This window comes from Canis aureus, chromosome 30 (genome assembly GCF_053574225.1).
Source record: "Canis aureus isolate CA01 chromosome 30, VMU_Caureus_v.1.0, whole genome shotgun sequence".
Classification (NCBI taxonomy): Eukaryota; Metazoa; Chordata; class Mammalia; order Carnivora; family Canidae; genus Canis; species Canis aureus.
Window position 1 is genome coordinate 31,336,086 of NC_135640.1, and position 21,172 is coordinate 31,357,257.

The following is a 21,172-nucleotide window of genomic DNA, read 5'->3' on the forward strand; positions in this document are numbered from 1 at the left end:
CGGGGCGCGGCGCTCCGGCCTATAAGAGCGCGCGGCGCGCCCGCCTCGGTTTGCGTCGGCGTCTGCTGCGGCGTCCTCCGCTGCCCTCGGACTGCTGCAGCCGTCGGAGCCCGGCCCGGAGCGCGCCCGCCCTCGCGAGTCATGGAGATGAAGGCCGTGTGCGTGTTGAAGGGCCAGGGCCCGGTGGAGGGCACCATCCACTTCGTGCAGAAGGCAAGGGCGGGGCGGAGGCCGGCGGCCGGCGGCGGGGCGGCGCCCGCGCACCTGTGCCCCGGCGCGGCGTCCGGTCGGGCCTCGGGCGGTCCTCGTCACGCCCCCGCGGCGCCGGGTTTGCGGGTTCGCGCCGCCCGAGGCCTGGACCCCGCGGCGGGGCGGCGGCCGAGTGCTGAGTCACCGCGCGGGCCCGGCGGGGGCGGCGGTGCGTGGCGAGGCCTGGGCGGGGGCGCGGGGAAGGCGCGCCGGCCGCCCCCCGCGGGTGCGGGGCGTGCGGGGGCCCGCGACGGAGGGCGAGGCCGGCTGCCCCGGGGGCCGAGGCGGGACGTTTCCGCAGCGGCTGGCGGCCCCTCCTTGCGGGGTCGCTCTGTGGGTCCCGAGGCTCCTGCGGACTCGGAGTGGCGCAGTCCCGGGCCTGGCCCGCCCTTGAGGTCGGGGGTGGGGGTGGGGAGTGCGGCAGGGCCACCTGGGGCCGGGCGCAGCCGTTACCCCGCGTCGGGGCTTCCTTTCCGCCCGGGAGCCCGCAGCCCGCAGCCCGTGGGCACGGCCGGTCCCGCGGCGGGTGCAGCGCAGCCCCCGGAGCTAGGGGGGTGGCTTGTGCCTCGTGAGTTCAGAGGGTCCTGGGAAACCAGACTCCTGCGACCGTCTCAGGAGTCAGAAATGAAACCATCGAATCCCTGAAGTGGTGGTAATGAGTAAAAGTTTGTTGTGCGCACAGCGGAAGGCGGTCGTGAACCGGGGAGCACTCAGACCAAAAACAGGGAAGGAGGCTGGGGCGGGGGGAGTGAGGGGGTGGGTGGGGGCGTATATTGTCCTAAAGCGGCTTAAATGGGGGAGAAGGCAGGGACGGGGGTCACGGCAGTTTTCTTAAGCGATAAGAAATTGGTTAGCGGTCACCACACCCCGGCCTTGGGAAACAGTGTTTCCATAGGCTTAGGATCTCCAGCGGCGTAGGTAAGATATGACCCAGGTCGAGTTAGTCCTGCAAAAGAAGCCAATTAAGCTGTGCTTGTGTGACTAAAATTGGTTTTGTCCGATCAGGGAATTTTCAAGGCTGGTCTCCCGTTTGGTTTTGATTTTAGCTGGACAGAGACCTTAGTTAGGTAGCACCTTACAGAAAAGTTTGGTAGCCGTTGCTCTAGGTCAGGGTCAGGCTGTAAAGGCAAAGGAGATGGCATTGGATAAAGCTTTTCCGCCTCCAAAGCTCCAGAAGCCAGAGAGCTAAACGGCTCCCTTGTTGGTTATTTTCCAGACATGTGTTTTATTTATTATTTTATTTTTTTTTAAACCCTGGGTTTAAAAAAAACACAGTGGGCTCATTTGGGGAGCTTTTTTTTTTTTTCTTTTTTTTTTTCTTTTTTCCTGAGAGATGCACAGAGAGAGAGAGAGAGAGGCAGAGACACAGGCAGAGGGAGAAGCAGGCTCCACGCAGGGAACCCGACGTGGGACTCGATCCCGGGTCTCCAGGATCCCGCCCTGGGCTCAAGGCAGGCGCTAAACCGCTGAGCCACCCAGGCGTCCCTGGGGAGCTTTTTAATAAAAATGTCGATATCAGGGCTCAACTCCAGGTGTATCAAAATCTGTCAGAGTGTGGTCTGAGCTTTGCTGTTTTTAAAGTTTTCACAGAAGTGCTAGTTTGCACCAAAGATGGAGAACTAATGTTGGTAGAGGGTACTGGATGGGGTTTGGGAGTTGGAAGTCAGGAGGTGTGGACAGTTCCGTTTGACTCTGTTGGGGCATTCATTTAACCAAATTCTCTGTAAAGTGGTCTTAAAATTGCTCTACCAACAGGCCCATTACTGAGATGGTAAAAAAATAAAATGTACAGAAATAATAATACTGCAGAACACATTTTACAAGGAAGGTGCTTGTGGTTAAGACTTGTCCCCCAAATCTTAGTGAAGTTAGGAATTGATGGAAAATTGTTTGTTGTATTTGGCTTGATGATCGTAATATTTAACATATGAATGAGATTTAATCTTCAAAGTGTCTTACAGAAATGTAAGAGGACAGGAACAGGAAAACTGATCTTTGAAATTTATGGGAGGGAGCTTAATTCTTTCCTTTAAGTGGTTTCCAGATTTTCTGCTAACGGCATTTTGTCATTTGACTAAATTTTGCTGTTTTCATTTGCCAGACTTTGTTTTGCTCTTCCCTCCTTGGCCAATACTAGAGAAATCTCAAGGGTGGGGGTGGGGGTGAGGGGATTCCTCTGGCCATGGAGAACTAGCTTGGGCATTACATTCAGAAGCCAAGCTTTGAATCCATGCATAACTGAGTTTTCCCACCTTCTCTGAGTAGCGTGTGTGGCTCCCTCATTTTAAGTTCCAAACTTCATTTGGGTGGTGCTGTTTGTACCTGATAAAAGATCCTTGTGTAGTGAAGCATTACAGCTCTACGAATATGCAAGAATGTTAAATTGGAAATGAGCCATATTTGTTTGTTCTATAGAGGGTTTAAAATTGTTGATTAGTTTCCTGTCTTTAAAAATAAGAAATTTTCAGCTGTAAGTCCAAATTCCTAGCTTCCCTTGAAAAAATTTGGAGATCTGCCCATGCTGAGCCCTCATTAGCTCAGGGCAGCACCCTGCAGGACAAGTTTATATTTCTTTTTTGCTTCCCTGACCTGTTTTAGTCATTTAAGGTAACAGCCCGCCTGGTCCCTATAGGGTTGTACCCAGACAGGTTACTGTTGAACTGCTCCTATGCGCTCTGTGCATTACCCATTAATGGAGGCTTGGAAAAACCTGCCCTTTTGTCCCTGTGCTGTTGGTAACACAGTGTGTTTCCATGTTTTAGTTTTTCCAAAATTAAAGCTTGTACTTAGAAGAATCCTAGTCTACGTATTTTCAAAAAGAAAAGCAAAGAAGGGCAGCAGTTAAACCACACTACTTTGAGCAGCAGTGTTTATCCAGTGGAAAGTAAAAAATTCAAGGCTAGCACGTCTTGTAACTGTTGGCCCTGGCCATTAAAAAGCAAACCAAGTTAAAAGCAAAGACACCGTCATCGTATTACCGTGTGGTATGGATGCTGTGTATGTTTTATTTTAGTTCCTAAGATCTCTTAGCTGTAATAGTTAACTTTCTTTATTTCTGTATGCAGCCCTGCAGCTCTATTATCTATCACCATTACCTGCATCATGATACCTGTGTGTTTTTCTGCTTTAGCGTTTTTTTTTTTTTTAAGATTTTATTTATTATTTATGAGACGCAGGGAGAGAGAGAGGCAGAGATACTGGCAGAGGGGGAAGCAGGATCCTTGAGGGGAGCCAGATGTGGGACTTGAGGATCACAACCTGAGCCAAAAGCAGATGGTTAACCACTGAACCACCCAGGCGCCCTTCTTCTGCTTTAGTGTTTTTATCGCCCCTTTTTGGTCTTGAGCAGAAAGGTTATTTAGGTTTGAGGGCCTAAAATGACTTTAGAAAACAGTTGCTTAGACCAGAATCAGTCCCCCAGGGAAAGTGGGATAGGATATTTTCTATTAATAAAAAATATTTATGCCGGGAACTGATAAATCCCCCTCTAATGGGAGGAGAGTGGAGAACAGGGATCCTAGAGTAACCAGTTGGACATTTTCAGGGTGTCTTTTTCTTTTTTTGGTGGCAAATCTATATGTTTGCTCTATGGAAGAGTGCACGAAGAAAACAAGGTATATGGTGTGCTAACATTTGGATTAAAAAGTTTGATGTAAATACATTTATTCAGGGAGTGCAAATATAACGTATTCGAAAGCATTTACAAAGTAACTTTTTCATATTACATATTCATTGTAAGGAGGTCAAATCCTATGAAGTCTGTAAACCTACCACCTTAGTGCTCACTCTCCTTGCCCTACTGCTAGATGCTTTTCCTGTGCTATTTTATTAATTGTGATGCGGGCTGCAGGGCTCCTGGGCTGTGAGTGTTAGAACAAGGTCACATCTCCCTTGTGTTGGGTCCCCAGCCTAGAATGGTTAAATAGCTTGCTAGAAAGTGGTGGGCCTAGGATTTGGGCACAGATCTTTAAACTCTCAAGTCCATGTTCCTTCCACTTTCTTGTGATTGGTAAAGATAATACAGCTGTTTTCTTGTTCAGAAGCACTTGCTCTCTCATTTTTTGTGCTTTTCTTTGACTGAAGGGAAGTGGGCCTGTTGTGGTATCAGGAACCATTACAGGGCTGACTGAAGGCGAGCATGGATTCCACGTCCATCAGTTTGGAGATAATACACAAGGTGGGTGTTGTGTTGGTCTAGTGACTCTTCTATTTGTTTCATCTAGTAAGATAGGACTGAGTAGAGCTACTCCTAAACATTGAAAATCCTCAACATGCCAAAAAAAAAAAAAGGTCAATAGGATTACTAAGGTCAGCCTTAGGGAAATGATCCACAAAGCCGGTTTTTGACTCTATTGAAGTGTGGAAAGGAAAGGGAAGAAGTTGTTGTTGTTGTTTTTTTTTTAAGATTTTACTTATTCATGAGAGACACACAGAGCCAGAGGCAAAGGTAGAGGGAGAAGCTGGGAGCCCGATCCCAGGACTCCAGGATTAAGACCTGAATCAAAGGCAAATGCCCAACCACTGAGCCACCTAGGTGTCCCAGAAGTTGATTTTTTAAAAATCATTATTATATTTTGATTATAAGAGTCTCAAGTATTTAAGAGCATAGAAAATAAGAAGTTAAGCTACCTTTTTATCTTCCATAGTGATCTCAGGTGTTTGTGAGCTGGGGGTCAAGGGTGAGTGCTTCACGCCCAGGGTCTGCATTTATTTTTGTTACCGTTTAAGAATAGCTCCCTACCTTCAACACAAGAGCCTTAGGGGGGACAGAAGTAAGGTAAAATCTGAAAAAAAGAATGTAAACTATTGGTGCTTTTGTTTGAGTTTCATTTTCTCAGTTTGGGATTAGAAAGCAACTTAATGAAAACTTACGGGGTAAAATGCATTTAGTCATCATTTTCCATATTCAGGTAACTTGGTGTTTAGACTTTTTCTGATAACTTGATGGATTCATTTTGCTGGATTTGTTTTTATGTTCTATAATTTGGTTCTTCTAGAAATTACGATTAATGACCAGCTTTGGTCCATTTTGACGATTAAAATTCCTCAAGTTGCTCTCTTTTTTTTACTGCCCCTGTGCTTTGGGAGACATCTGCCTAAGTCTTTGACTTACTCTGCTACTTCTCATAACCTGTGTTATCTTCTCCCTGGGGGAGTTGGGTTAGAAGCTGTAAACAGTGGAAACTTCCCATCACCTGCTGAGTGAAGAAAGCCTGTCACAAAAGAACGCCCTGCATTGTTGTGGTTGTGTTCTGTGAGAATGGCCTTCCTTGAATTACAGAAGCGCCATTTTTACAGAATATATTCTGAATGCCACCCCTTGGAATTCTGTGGGGCAGTGATACAAGGTGCCATTATATTCTGCATGCACCAAGTAGAGGCCGCCAGCAGTAGTTGCTGGAAGTATGTTGCTAGGGAGGTAAGTCTCTTATAGTTAAGGTATGCTACCTTATAAGTTTAGACCATAATCATGAAATTTTAATAAAAGCAGAACCATTAAGATCAAGTCCTAGCCCTTTTATTTTACAGAGCAACGAAGAAACCAAAGCCCAGAGAAGGGTATTATCTCTATCAGTGTTAACACGCTAATTAAAATTTGTCTCTACTGCCTGCCCATTTTGTTGATACTGAAGTGTTGCTTCCTGTTTTTATGAACCTAGAAGTCATGATGTATGTCAGTATTTTCTGTATTTGAGGTTTTAGCAATGGCCAGTTTTTTTTTTTTTTTTTTTTTTTTTGGTATTCTGAATTCATAATTCAGCTTTTTTCTTTTTTTTTTTTCGGGCAAATAGGCTGTACTAGTGCAGGTCCTCACTTTAATCCTCTGTCCAAAAAACATGGTGGGCCAAAAGATCAAGAGAGGTAAGTGACAAAGTGCTTAACTCTTACTAAAATTATGGCAGTGGCTTGGGGTCAGTACGGGTGTATTCCTTGCAGACTGCACGCTGGCAGAACTGAGTAGGCCTCCCCACCTCTGCTCTTTTTGTTGTCCCTCAAGTCCCCCCCCCCCCCCCCCCCCACCTCCCAAGTGTTGGAGTAGCTTACTCCCTGGGCTGAGGAATTGACAAATGGGGACACTTAACACAAATTGGTTTTGTAGCATTTATTGAATATAGAACTAATACAAGTGCCAAAGGGAACTAATACAGGAAATGTCATGAATAACAGTACTGTCAACCACTAGCAACATAAACCATCATTGTGAAACATAGGAAGCCTTATAGATGAAAATTGGATACTGAAAATTCAGTGAGTCCATTTGTATGTGTGTTTCCTGAGAGCCTTTCAGGAAAATATTAAATTTAAGGGCAGGGATTAATTTATCTTTATAACAGGCATTGGGGCATAGCATTCTTAGCCATGCCAAGAATTAACAGGCATAACTCAGTAACTCAGAGTTTACCCTTTGGTACTTTACCTCTGAAGTTAGAGATGTGCCCCCATCCCACAGTTCCTCCCAGAGCATTACTTTGTACATTTGAAGCTGTGTTTGAAGAGCAGTGTGTCTACAATGTCAGGTTGTTTCTAGTTTTTGTGTATGTTCCAAAACACTCAATCTGCAGGAGTGGGTCCTATTTGATACATACTATGTCCACCTCTTAGTCTACCCTTCTGTATCTGACTCAGTTTTTAATTTAGCTCACAAACTAGCCTGAATCAGTCCTAATCACTGATGCTTTTTCACTGTTAGGCATGTTGGAGACCTGGGCAATGTGACTGCTGGCAAGGATGGCGTGGCTATTGTGTCCATAGAAGATTCTCTGATTGCACTCTCAGGAGACTATTCCATCATTGGCCGCACCATGGTGGTGAGTTTTCATATGATAGGATATGCATACCAATTCTTCTAATACACAGACCTATCTTTTCACGATTTCATGATTGTTAATCCTGGTTTCTAAGGATCCACATACATATTGTACCTTTAGTTCAGATTAGGAAGGGCAATTATTTTATTGGATGATTACAGTGAAGGTGAATTAATGATGTAGGTTGGTTATGACACTGTTCTGCAAAGATAAGATGGTTAACTAGGTTACATTTGGTCATATTAGATCTATATCGTGGAAACAGAAGTAGTCTTTTCTGGTTTTAAGATGGCCAGATTTTCCTGCCACAATTTAGTGTCCCCCTTGTAAATAGAACATTTAAGTCTAAAATCTGAGATGAACCTCAGTATTAGTATTTATTCATGTCTGCAAGTCACCATCACTTGTTTAGTGTGTGGGAAGCCATTGCCCAGAGTTACCCACAGGAGCTGCATCTGGTTCTCGCAGATACCAAGTAGCTTAGGCTCTGTGTTGCCTGCCCAAGAGGACAGTTAAAGGCTCTGTAGTCCTTTCCTTCCAGGTGACCCTAGAGTTTTCTTCAGCTATAGTTGTGAAGCAGAAAAATCATTGATCAATGTTTGAGGAGCCAAATCTTAAAATACTATTGTTTAAATAGTTGAAGATATTTTTGGGATTACTTATTTACAGACTTATAGTTTCATTAGGCACATTTTTGAGGTTTTAAAAATTCACTCATTGTTTTTTTTCTTTCAAAACAGTGATTATTAATAGTATAACTCAGGCTACTAAAATTTCACCTGGAGGATTTTTAGTATTTCATTTAGAGATAGCAACACATACCTAGTGTTTATAATGAACTTAGTCGGTATCATCAAGAAAAAACTTTGAGTAGTAGTTTCTGTTGTTTACCACTAGTTTAAATATTAGTATAGTATATTTCCTTGCTAGGATTATTTGAACATGGTTTTTTTCCTAATATTAAGTGCTTCTTAAAATTTGTCTTTTGGGTATTGGGAAAAGGTGGTGATCACTTGATAGCGCTAAGTTACGTTAATGTTCTTAAAACTTTTTAAAGGTCCACGAGAAACGAGATGACTTGGGCAAAGGTGACAATGAAGAAAGTACACAGACAGGAAACGCCGGGAGTCGTTTGGCTTGTGGTGTCATTGGGATCGCCAAGTAAATATTCCCTAGGATGCGATCTGAGTTCTAGTTAACTCCTATGTTATCTTGCTAGTCGTAGAAATTTAACTTGATAAACATTAAACATTGTAACCTTAAAAGTGTAATTTGTGTGACTTTTTAATTGCTTTAAGTACCTGTAATGAGAACTGATTTATGATCACTTGGAAGATTTGTATAATTTTATAAAACTCCTATTCAGTTAAAATGTATGTTTCAACGATCTCTGTATTTTGCCAGGCTTAATCATATATGGGTATTAAACTTAATTGTCTGAATTTCTTCAATTCTCATTCAAGCCCGCAATAAACAAATATAACATATGGCACTGAATTCTTAACCTATTAAAATATCCAAATTGAAACTCTTAATTAGCTCTTCATACTCCTACATTAGAGCTTGAACGGAACAGATTTAGTAATTAATATGTTAACAGATACTCCGTTTCATAGAGGTCGCTTTTTAAAGTGTTTTAAATGAGGTAAGATGTTTAAATTTTTAGCAGCTTGGTCTTTTAGCTAACACTAACCTCAACTGGAATCTTGGTTGGACAGATCTCCTCTCCTTTTTGTCAGTTTTGGGGGAAATTAAGGTGGTCTCCCTGATTAGCTACTTTAGCTTTTTTATTCAAAAAGTAAGTAAGTTTATTTTAAAAAGTAGATGTTATGGTTTGAGAGAACCCTTTGATAACTTGTAGCAAAATTGTGAACAGCAAGTTAATAGCCTCAGCTAAGAAAAAATTCACCTACCTGCCAAAATGGCACATATTCCACATATCTTACACCTATGAACATTTAGTTTATAATAAGAGTAGAGGTTGGCACAGTCTGCTTTCAGATTAGCCGTTTAAAGAAAGATACCGTAGCATTTTAAGATGGAACCAAAGAAATGTTATGGCTCCTTAAGATTTTACACATCCAATTAAATTTAAGTCTAGTTCTCTTATTGTAAATACTATGTACCTATGAGAAACTGCTTTTAAATGAAATGTTAATTCAGGTTTGACTGGGGATTACAGTTCATTTATTGAAAACTGTAGAATATTATTTCTGATAAACCAGAAGAAATGTTACAATTCTGATTGATCATAAATATATGGTACACTTACCAAATGTAGGATATTGGTGAGGAGAGGAAAAGCCAATTTGGCAAAAGACAATTTGTAGTGTTTTTCAAAGTATTAAAATTGGTGATAAACATCCTCGGAAGTGGTTAAAATCACAGCCAGAATTTAAAAACTGTAATGGATTTCACTAGTGTACAATTTTGGTGCATGTATGTGGGAGAAGACTCTTACTGGGCCTCGCTTCTGACCTTCAAAGCCTCAAGTGTAATCACTACCACTTAGTACCTTAGTACTTTGGGGGGAGGTCTTGTCATGTGCAAATAGGGTGTTTCCAATACTTAAAATTGGAAATACGGGTTTTGGGGTTTAAGTCCTTGAACTAAATAATAATAATAGACTAAATAATCAGATGTAGATTTCTTTACAGAAGCAGTTTCAGTTAGGACTCTTAAACCTCTCAGGTGGGCCAACAAACGAAGGACAAGTTTTAGGATTCAAGTGTAGATATCAACCTGGATTTTCTCAAGTCAGGAACACAAGAACATTGTCCTAGATACATTCTCCCCATCAAAACAAAGATCTTGCTGTAGACTACTATTTAAAAACCAAAGTAATAAAGCAGCTTCACCTGGGGATGAGGGCAAAGAAGTTACCTGCTCAATGTACCAAAACTAGGAGTTTAAAAATGTAAAAAAAAAAATTAAAAAATAAAAAAAAAGCCTTCAACAAGGCCATAAATACTTGGATTGTGTAACAGGTCTTTTCCTTGGCACTGGGGAAAGCAGTTTTGTGGAACTGCTTTTCTGTACTTGTTAGATATAGGGTTTGATTTGGCTTTGGATGTCTTCACATAATAGTTCTTGGAAACCTACATCTATTTTTCCTAGTTAACCCAACAATTTTAAGCAAAAGAAAATATATGTTCTTGTATGTGACAAAAAGTTCAGTCTACCTCTGCCCAGCAGGGGAGTTTAAAAAATGGTAAAGAAAGGCAACAGTCAAGGCTTTTAAGGAAACAACAGGTTGCATTTAAGTCCTTAAACATATAAAATAAGACAAAAAGCTTTTAGGTTGCAAATGTTAACCTTGATTTCTTTCACCCTTCTGAAAAATTTAATGGGATGGTAAGAAAACACTCAACCTTCTAAATAAGTAATACCCAGGCAATCAGATAATTCTATAGTACAATTGGGTAGTTTGGGATCCAGTTTTCCCCCAGCAAAATTTCTCTTTACAAATTAATTAGGGCAACATTTACCACAAAGCCAATGGCAAAAAAGATAACCTTGATTGAACTGCAAAACTAACAAGCTTTTCAATTAACATTAAAACTAACCTTTACACCTTATGATTGAAAGGCTAAAATTCAAAAATATTACAAATGAAAGTGTTTGAGAAGAACTACATAAAGATGTCTATTTCCATCAAATAAACAAGTCTAATTTAGACTCCCAATACAGTATTAACAGCTCAAACTTTGATGGTGAACAATCCTTTTCCACCTTAGTGCAGTGTAGGAAGAATAGCACACATTAAAGTTTGTTATGAAAATAGAGTTTATTAAAAACATCCCTATTGTTTTGAGGAGCTTTCACCGTTACCTTGTCTTAAATTAAAAAAAAAAAAATAGAGAGCACTTCTAATTACGATTTGTAAACTTTTTAAAGTCAAAACTTTTAAAAAGTTACAGCAAAAAGGGTAATATTTATTCATATTTTCAGTATTTTTTGTTATTTTGTGGCTATTTTTAAATAGAAGGGAAGCAATCAAATTGCTTACAATTCCCCACCAACTACTGCGGGGCTGTGATATAGCAGGAGCAAATATAATACAGCATCTGTACACCTCAAGCTCTACACTCCAGAAGTGTCACTGTCACATTTTGACAAATTCCAGTCTCTAACGAGGAGCCTCTGCTGCTGAGCCAGAATCCTTTTCGGGTTCAACGGATGAGGTAGCCTCAGCAGGTAACTCTTCAGAAGGTTTTACAACTGCAGACTCAGACTCCCCCTTATCAAGTTCTGAAACAGTGTCTACATTTCCCACTTGGCTAATGGGAGGTTCAACGGTTTTGTTACCACCTGCCCTGTCTGTCACCTCAGGCTTCTCCTTTCCTCGGTTTTCTTCCTTTTCTCTACGAGACTCTCTATCTCTAGAATCTCTCTCTCTGTCTCGATGCCCACTAGAGCGTCTATTTCTCTCTTCCAAGTCTCTGTGCCTGTCCCGGTCAGGGCTCCTTCTTCCCCACTCTCTCCTTTCACGATTACTATTATCTCTATCATCATTACGGTTCCCATACCGTTCCCGGTCATTTTCCACCCTATTTCCAAAAGATCTTCTTCCAAACCTCTCTTGGTCTCTACCTGAATTGAACTGCTGCCTGTTATCATTTCTAAACGGCTGTGGTTGCTGCTGAGCTGGTGGTGGCTGCTGCGCTGGTGGCGGCTGCTGCGGCTGTGGCTGTGGCGGTGGCGGCTGCTGTGGCTGTGCTTGTTGCTGCCTTCCGTCTCTGTCTTCAGGACCCCCTGGGCCTGGCCCTGGGCCCCCAAGCCCTGGCATTCCGCCAGGCCTAACAAAGGGGCCATGAGGTGGAAAGGGGCCTTTCATCCCGTGAGGTGGAGGCATTCCAAAGCCCCCAGGTCCTGGAGGTGGACCTCTATGCATCATATGTGGTGGCATGGGACGAGGTGGCATCAAGGGAAATCGCTGTAAGTGAGGTGGAGGCATTCCTGGAGGGCGCTGAAGTGGGATCAGGCCAGGTCGGGCTCCAAGAAGACCAGTGGATGGTGCCTGGAGCCCAATTACAGGGCCGGGGGCAACTCCTTGAGTACCTAAAAGAAAGCAAAAATAAAAATCTATATATAAAGTAATGTAGAAGATGGCATTCTATTTTCACTTGTTTCCTGTGGAGCCTGAATCAAAGTGAATGAAGTTCAATCCAGAATCTTCAGATTTCGTGGTGTTTGCCAGTTTACCTGTGAAAAACTCAACATGAGGGCCTAGTAACAAATGACCTGCATTCTTAAAGATCTATTACATACCATATATATGGAAGAATAGCACATACTAAAGTTTGTTATGAATATATATACACATATGTATTACTAATATATAGATAATTAGTATCTAATACTGGGAGAGATCAAAATTAGCTGGAAAAGGAAAATGCAATATACTGATTTTTGGAAAAAGTATGTTAAAGTCTCCTACAGCCTTCATTAGTAGCTGTTTGGTAAAAATACTTAAAAAACATTTGAAAAATATGATGTACTAGGCCTAATGAGAAAGGGCAAAATATCTGAACCAACTGAAGGCCAGCTCAGGTGTACTCTTAGGAAATTTTACACTTTAAAGTCTTAAGACTAGAAACAAATGGGGTCACTGATCCAGAAAATCCACTGAAGAGGGAGGGCTCTTTGATTCTACGTCATCCAAATGCCTTACTATACAGTAACCATCACCTGAAACAGGAATGCTTATAAATAAAGATCGATACACCAGTGCAAAGTTTATTTTTACAGGTCCTTTTTCAAAGCACAGCATAAGGTGTCACTTGCTAGGTCACAATGACGGAGGTATTCATCTTCATTCTTCCTAAGGTGACAAGACGCTGGTGCTGTTGACAGTGGCAAGGACTTACTAGCTTTATTTCCCATTTACATGAGGGTTTCCTCAGGTTTTGGTGAAAGTCATACAACAACCCATCATTTAAAATGCTATGGCAAACAGGATGGATTTCTGTTTCGGATCAGGACTTAAATAACAGAAAGGCATCATCTCTCTCTTTCTTTGCAAGCATCAACATCACAAGGCACATACTATGGCCAACAGGAGTTACTGTAACATTGGGGATGTTCTATATGTTGTCAGAATATATACTGTTGACCCCTTTGTGCAAGTTATGGGTTATGACTAGACCAGCAATGGTAGAGAAATGCCTGGGTGACACGGATTAAAAAAACAAAAACAAAAACAAAAAAACCCCCCAAGAGCAAACCCAATACTTTTAAGTATTTTTCTTTCCCTCTCCCCCAACATCAGGTTATTTTCTGGTTTCAACTTGAACCACTTCCTCTCATGTGCTTCAGCAAACATTTAACAAGTCCTGCTGGCTCCTAAATTTTTTGTACAGGCAATACTAAACATAAACAAGAATTTCTACTTCAGTATGTGCTCCTCACATGTTGTTTGATACTGTCAGATTTGACTAAACAGAGTGTACCTGAAAAATATATGTAAACCAGTTTATAACTTTTAACCTGAAGACTTACCAGCTTTGGTATTTACTTACAATACCTTCTTTCAAATGCTTAAAAAGTATGTTTGGTGAAATCTAATCTCACTTAGGAATGACTTTGGACATGTGCCTCAGAAATGAGAGAGTGAGCTCAGAGCCTTCTCCATAGTTAAAATGCTGAAATTATCACATCTATTTTCATGGGTGATAAATATCCTAACATTAAATATCTGACTTCACAAAAATAGATGCATTTTTTTTCATTGCTGATTCAGATCATACTAAAACCTCTTGTGATCCCCCAATACCCACCAGAATTTAAAGTCCAGCACTTTGGTAGCTGGGAAAATGTGAACACAATGAGCTTCCACATGTCAGGTGTAAAGGTAAAAATACGCTAAATATAAATACCACAGTAAAGTTACAGCAGAAATTACGAAGTAGACGATTGAGGCAAAGACCTTGTCTCTTCACATACTCTTCAGACTCCTTGAAAATCCCAATGAACATATACAGAACCGCCACATATCCGTATTTCAGATCAAAATGAATTCATGATGGCAAACATTATTTCTATCCCTTAGTAAACACTGAGTGTATACCATACAGCAGGGTAACAAAAGCACCTAAGATATGTCCTTTCACTTTTTAAAGAAATGTCCCAATATCTGTAGACTCTAACTCAAATATAAAATGTATTGTATCTAGTACTTTCCTTTTAATAGAGACACCACACATAGACACACTTAAACGAGCTTTACTTTCCCCACCAACCTTTAAAACATGACCAGTTTACTCTCTTACAGAAATTACTATGGCACATTTGAGTTACTTATCTATAGGTTCAAGAGGCCAATGCCAAATTTTTAATTAACACTAGAAAAATGGGTAAGAGGTTCAAAGCATATTATAACAAAAGAATTAGGTTCAAATGAATCTTTAAAAGAAAACAGTGACTCTTGCTGGACAATAGAAAAGTCCTATTTCCTGATTTACCCATGAAGACTGGCTTCCCTTAACCACCAATCTTGACAGTGGCCAAAGGATGTAAGGCCACCTTACCATTATACACAACAGATGGCAATGTTTCTCTTTAAAATATAAACCTGTCTCTAGGAACACATCTCTTAAATCCTTTGTAACATGCATTTGAGTACAGAGATTGACTCAATGGGATTAACATTTATGGTAATCATGTAAACTACCTACAAAGCACACTTTTTTATAAAGCAAAAATACTGCCTAGTTCATTGATTATGTGTGGATATTTTTATTTGCCTAAAACACTACACACTCAAGTCCCTTCTCTCATTTGTAAGTAAGTAGATTTCCATTTAATCCTTCCTGGATTGGCATTTACAGCTTCTCCTGACAAGAGTATTCCCATAGTCCTAAATGCGGGCCTTTAGGCCACAGAAGTGATAAAATTGTGAATTATTATTATTATTTGCAGTGAACATGTGTTGCTTTTATAATAGAAGTTGTATTTAACTAAAAGCATACCAGATGGCATAAGCCCTTGATGGGTATGCTAGCTGAATTTCATTTTTTTAGGATAGCAGACATGATATATACATCAATGGGCTATATAGTTATGAGTTACTGAGGTCTAAAGGGCATTCAAAACAATTATTCATTTGCTCTGGAAGTAGGACGTGCAATGCCACTGACAACTTTTCTTGAGTTACAAATTAAAAAAAAAATTCACACACGTTGAACACCTGAGCTTTACATTAAGAGATTTCATGTGCTGGAGATATAAATAAGACATAGTCCATTCCTTCAAACAGGATATATAGCCTAACCAGAAACAAAGACATCTGACACGTGATGGAAGAGATGGCACGAGCTACTATGGTGGCAAAGGTGGAACTGCTTGCTGGCCTGCATGAACCCGAATGTGTGCATGACCCTGAGTGCGAAGCCTAGGGTGTATGAACGGGGTCTCAAAACAAAGGACATAACTAGTCAAGAGAACTGCAACAGTGCCTTTGGGCTAGAGAGAGAAAACAAAACAGAAGATGAGGTTTACTACTGAAGCAGCAAGAAAAGAATTTGTGTGAATACAAATTACTACCAGTTAAGGAAAGAGGTTCATGAGGCTGAGCGAGCGGGCTAGCACAATTCAGAGCTGATAAGCCACAAGAAGAAAGCTTGGACTTTGACTTAAGGGATGGGGCGACGACCAAGCCATTTTTGGCAGGGATCATCCCGTGTTCATATTTGAAAGACCTTTCCTGCAAGCAGTGTACAGGAGAGCCAGGTGAGGAAAGACACTGGGAAGCAGGAAGACTCTTACCCCCAGAATCCAGGAGACGGAAATGAGACTGAACTGGAGGGGACAGAGATGAGGAAGAGACATAAAACATGTAATGGGCAGGCCTGAAATTTGAGGTGCAGGAAACATAGCTCTCTGTTCTGAATGAGCAGATGGAAGTATCAATGCAGTGCAGGAATTTAGAAGAGAAGTTACTTTGGGGGAGACATATGACAAATTTCTACTGATAGCTGGAAGAGACTGGGTCAGATCTGGTGGAAATGTGTGGAAGAACCTGGTACGTGTATCTATAGTTCACAAGAGAAGTCACAGTGATACCCACGGTACGGTGAGAAAAGGGAAGAAAGAGTTCAGGGCAAACACCACCTCAAAAGTGTCTGAAATTTTAATACAGCAAGATGTTAAGGCAGGAAAAAAGGGCAGCCCCAAATGTCTGCCTTCAAATTTGAGAATACAAGAAACATGTTGGAATTTAACTCGAAATAACCAAAACTGAACTGTGAATATTCCTAAAACGAGCCAAAACCCAGTCATTTCACAATTAAAAACTAAAAGTCAAGATTAAAGGGGAGGTGCCAGTGCTGTCTAGAGCAAAGCTGTCCAGCTGGAATTATGTGACATTAAGAACAGGTATGTTGGGATCCCTGGGTGGCGCCACAGTTTGGCGCCTGCCTTTGGCCCAGGGCGCGATCCGGGAGACCCTGGATCGAATCCCACGTCGGGCTCCCGGTGCATGGAGCCTGCTTCTCCCTCTGCCTGTGTCTCTGCCTCTCTCTCTCTCTCTGTGTGACTATCATAAATAAATTTAAAAAAAAAATTAAGAACAGGTATGTTAAAAGGCTACAGGGGCAGTGAGAGAGGGGAAGGTGGTATCATGGCTGGAGTCCAATGTGCACCTGGAAATCCCAGGACATAAATAAAGGGACACAACGTCTGCCCAAAAGGTAGCTTTCTGCGAAGGACCATAGCGGTGGGCAGGGAGGACAGGGAGACACCGAGAAAATTACTCAAGGTTTGAATTCGTAATACTTTCTTCGGCAGTGACCCAACTGCTGCAGGTTAGTTGGATGCTTCTTAAAGAGGATATAAATTTAAGTGGGATCCTTCAAGGAAAGCAAGGACTAACTAGGTGAAAGGGGAGGACGGGTGGAGGGAACATCTAAGGCAGCAAGGCAGTTCTACTCTCTTCGCCAAGATCCTACCAAAGCCATTGCCTCTTGGAAGTCCTGAACTTTCGTTACAAACACCTGTATCACTGCCGAATTCTCACCTGCGCACCCCACTCTCTGACGCCCTTCTCGGAAGGTTTTATCCATCCCATGAGGCTCAGCAATGCCCTTCATTGTCTTTACTTTCCCCTCCTTACCTGTCTCAAGAGTTCATGATTCCCCCTCACCACAGCTGCCTGGAAAACCTTCAATGGTTACTGGATGCAACTCTTCTACTCATCTGGACACCAACAGAGCTGAGGGTCACCCCACCCGCAACATGTGAACTGGTCTCTTTTAAAGTTTACAACTACAACCACAAATGCTTCCTTAATTCTGGTTAGTAGCCCTAAATTTTCCTAGTCAGTTCACATTCTCATTTCTCTAGATATCTAATCCACATGTTCTGGTTTCTTCTTAATCCTGTCAAGTCTTAAAGGGTTTTATAACAAATTCAGTGAGATAAACTCAAGTTTATAATTCACCCACATAAAAGTATGTAATTCAGTGGTTTTTAGTATATTCAGAGCTGGGCAACCGTCACAATCAACTTTAGTGTATTTTCATCACCTCAAAAAGAAACCCAAATGCCATCACCCACCATTTTCAGGCAATTGCCTCCTCCTGCCCCTTCCAGGCAACCATATATTCCATCTATAGATTTGCCTATTCTGAACATTTTATATAAATGGAATCATACAATATGTGATCCTCTGATGACTAGACCTTCTTTCACTTATTAGTCTATCTTTTCAAGGTTTACTCATCTTGTAGCATGTAAAAGTGCTTCTAAATTACCAAGTACTATTCCATTATATGGTTTATAATGGAAACCATTACATTGGTTTACCATGGAAAAAAAATAAAAGTTGTTCGAAGAATTTTTCATTCACTTACCTACCACCACATCTATCAATTTACCCGTATCCACATCACTCCTACTGAGAACATTATGTTCCTAGGGCTAAGCCCTTTAATCAAAACCTGAACCCATGCCCTCTTACCTACGTAAGGATATCAACTTAGCAAACACCTCCTCTCTTGCGCCAAAACCTTCCCCTCTACTGATTTGCCAATAAAGATGCTTTAGTTTCATCCATTTTTTAGAAATAAACTCTCCGTTACCTTGCATCTCTTTCAACTACCACCCCATTTTACTATTCCTCTATGTAACAAATCTCAGAGATGTGAAAAAATCACTGTATCCACTTCTTCAGCTCTCATTCTCTCCTGACCCCATATAATTGGGCTTTTGGATCCATCATTCCGAGGAAATATTTCTAAGGTTACCCGGGAGCCTTCATTTTACTAAATCCAGGCAGCAAGCTTCAGTGTCCTTCCTTGACTCATCAATATAACTGAAGGTTGCTCCCTAACTCTACTTGGCATCCAGAATACCCTCTACTTTACCTCCTTAGCCCACTGGCTGCAACTTCCAGTATCCTCTACTGAATATAACAGTATAGAACAGTGGTTAAAACCACAGGTGTGTTGGAGCAATGCTAGCTTAAATTATGGATTCCCCACTTCTAGCTGTTGATTGGGCCAGGCTACTTCCTCTGCTTCAGCATCCCTATCCATAAAATGGGGTAATTGTACCTACCTCTTAGAGATGTAAGGCTCAAATGACAGACACAAACTCTTCAGAAGAGTTCCTGGCATATGGAAGGAACCATGTCTATCTTAGTTCTCAGTAATGTATTCTCAATTATTAAGTGTTGAAGGCTTCCTGGGCTTGTCCCTCTTACCATGTCTCTACATTCCCTCCTTAGGTACTCTCACAGGTTCCTGTGGCTTTGCTGATGTGTTTGTGGATGACACCCGAAATTACATCTCTAGACTTTATTCATCAAGTTGTTTACTTACCATCTGCACCTAAATTTCAAAGTTAAAATACCTAACATCCTAACCTGATATCCTCTTTGCAAAGCCACTCCTCCTTGACATTTGCCCACTTCAGGGATGGAAAATTACATCCTATCAACTGCTCATGTCAAAAACTCATTCTTGACTCCCTTCTCTCATCCCGTATTTAAATAATAACTTAGTAAGGAGGCCCAATCTGCAAAATAATTCAGTGCCCAATTACATCATTTCCTCACTTTATCACCCCCAATGCAAGTGGCTAGCCTGCATCTCATGGACTGCAACAGCATCTAGAGTCTCCTTTCCACTCTTACCAACTCCTATAGTCTGTTTTCTATATAGAACTGTCATCCTTTAAAAAATATACATCAGTTATAACTACAATATTCCCCATTGCTCTCATAACCAGGCCCTTGACATTCTCTGAACTGATTGCCTGACACTCTTTTTTCACCCTGCTTCAGCCACACTAGGTCACTGGGTCCCCCCTCAAACAAGCCAAGTTCATTCTCAATCCTGGCCTCCTTTTGGTCTTTTACCTGAAATGTCTTTCCTCTACTTCAATGGCTTTTCCCCATCATTTCTCTCCATATTACCTTCTTAGATGCCCTCCTGAGCCATCCTTGTTAAAACAGCACATCCCTTGTGACATTCTTCCAATCCCTAAGTGTTTCCTGCTTCATTCTTTATAGGATTAATCTCCATGTGAAAACACTAGTTTATTATCTAAATCCCTCCTAGAATATAAGCTCTAAAAAGACAGGCTTTTTTTCGTTCATTCGGGTTATCTCTAGCACCCTGAAGGGTGCCTGGGACACAATAAGGTACTGAATAGACAAATGTTGAAACGTTCAAATGAATGGTGGTGGCAGAGATGACGACCAAACTCATCAAGGAGAAAATCTCTCTCAGGAGGCCAAGAGCAGAGGCTATAAGGTCCAGGTCTCTCCCCCAGGATGCGGAGTGTCTTTCTGCTGTTAACTTACAAAGATCTGAAATTTATTTTGAGAAAGGCTGGAATTTTCTTTCACAACCTCCTTTTCTGTTCTTAGTTGCAGTTCCACCTTTTTTGATCTGATCCCAATAAAATGAATGTGACTGTGGTATTTGCATGAACCTAAAATAAAATTTTCCCACACAAGGAAAAAAAATTATCACTCTTCTCTCTCCTACTGATATCCTGAAATCCCTTGGTATGCATACACGTAATTTTTAAAAATCACTGTCTTTTCATCCCAGACCTTCAGAAAATGGAAATAATAGTACAACCCATACATGTCTTTCCTTTGCCTAGATTTACTATTTAGTAACATTTAGAGTATAACTATTTTGAAAAGACTCCCAGGCAATTCTTTTAACAGGTAGTATGTTGGGAGCTGGGGAGAACAAAAGAGTAAGGAGCTAGTTTTCAAAGAATGAGAAAGCACGTTTTAGTATTATACATTAAGATTACACCAAAAACAAAAACAAAAAACCGTGACTAGAATGTTAACGAGAGATTTTAAGAGAAATTTGAATTTTTAATAGTGCAGGTATACCGAGAGTTGGATCTGTTTTTAGCACAGGAGTACATCAGGTTTTCATAAAATCCAATATGTGAAAACCAGAATTTTAAATAGAGAGAAATCAGACACAGATTATTTTAAAATGACTCCTTGGCTTTTTGCAAAGTAATGTACAATAGGCTGTCTGGTCTATTTCCTATAGTTCATGTATAGTTGCTTTTTTAGAATTTGTATACAAATTGCTATTTTACTTTAACTGGCAAAGCGTAACAGCTCTGACTTAATTAAAAGTAGCACTATTAGAGTGAAGAAGTCTGAAATAAATGGCTAACCTATCACTGAATGAGATTTTTCCCTAGGAAATTCTACTTTCAATGTTAGCTGGAAAAAAAAAATCTTACCTGAAATTCTTCACAGCAACATCTTTGTCTACCAAAATTGATCTACAGCCCGGAGTGTCTGCCCCTCCCACCTTCCTCAAGCCCAGAGTGATGTATGTCACAGATTTAAATTTAAGAGACTCTTCAGGCTGGAATTCTATAGCCTAGGAAGCGCAGAGGGACATGGAGACAATGTGATAAGCAGCTTTCAAGTTTCTGTACAAGATCTTCCCTATGTGTTTCATTTGAAGTACTTCACCTTCTGAGAAAATACAGTGTATTCATCCATCAATTCATATCCAAGGCAAGTATTTGTTGTGGATTAATAGCTGTTAATTATCTACTGAACAATGTTCTATACTAAATTGAAGGTACTGTGGTGAGTATGTGGGAAACATTCCACTATGTAA

At 41.1% G+C, this 21,172-nt stretch overlaps 2 protein-coding genes across 4 annotated transcripts in view; one reads left to right on the plus strand and one right to left on the minus strand.

Annotated features, from left to right (window-relative positions):
- The first annotated feature begins 40 nt into the window (after positions 1-40).
- SOD1 (superoxide dismutase 1) lies at positions 41-8,545 on the plus strand. Its single transcript, XM_077878973.1, has 5 exons — positions 41-213; positions 4,333-4,426; positions 6,042-6,111; positions 6,941-7,058; positions 8,116-8,545. The coding sequence occupies exons 1-5, from the start codon at positions 142-144 to the stop codon at positions 8,221-8,223; spliced, it is 462 nt and encodes a 153-aa protein (XP_077735099.1). The 5' UTR covers positions 41-141; the 3' UTR covers positions 8,224-8,545.
- Positions 6,338-21,172, minus strand: part of SCAF4 (SR-related CTD associated factor 4) — a 62,762-nt gene continuing 47,927 nt past the window's right edge. For all 3 annotated transcript variants that reach the window (XM_077878972.1, XM_077878970.1, XM_077878971.1), the window contains exon 20: positions 6,338-12,119. In XM_077878972.1, the coding sequence (XP_077735098.1) occupies positions 11,188-12,119 (932 nt within the window). In that variant the 3' untranslated portion in view covers positions 6,338-11,187. The remainder of the gene's footprint in view (positions 12,120-21,172) is intronic.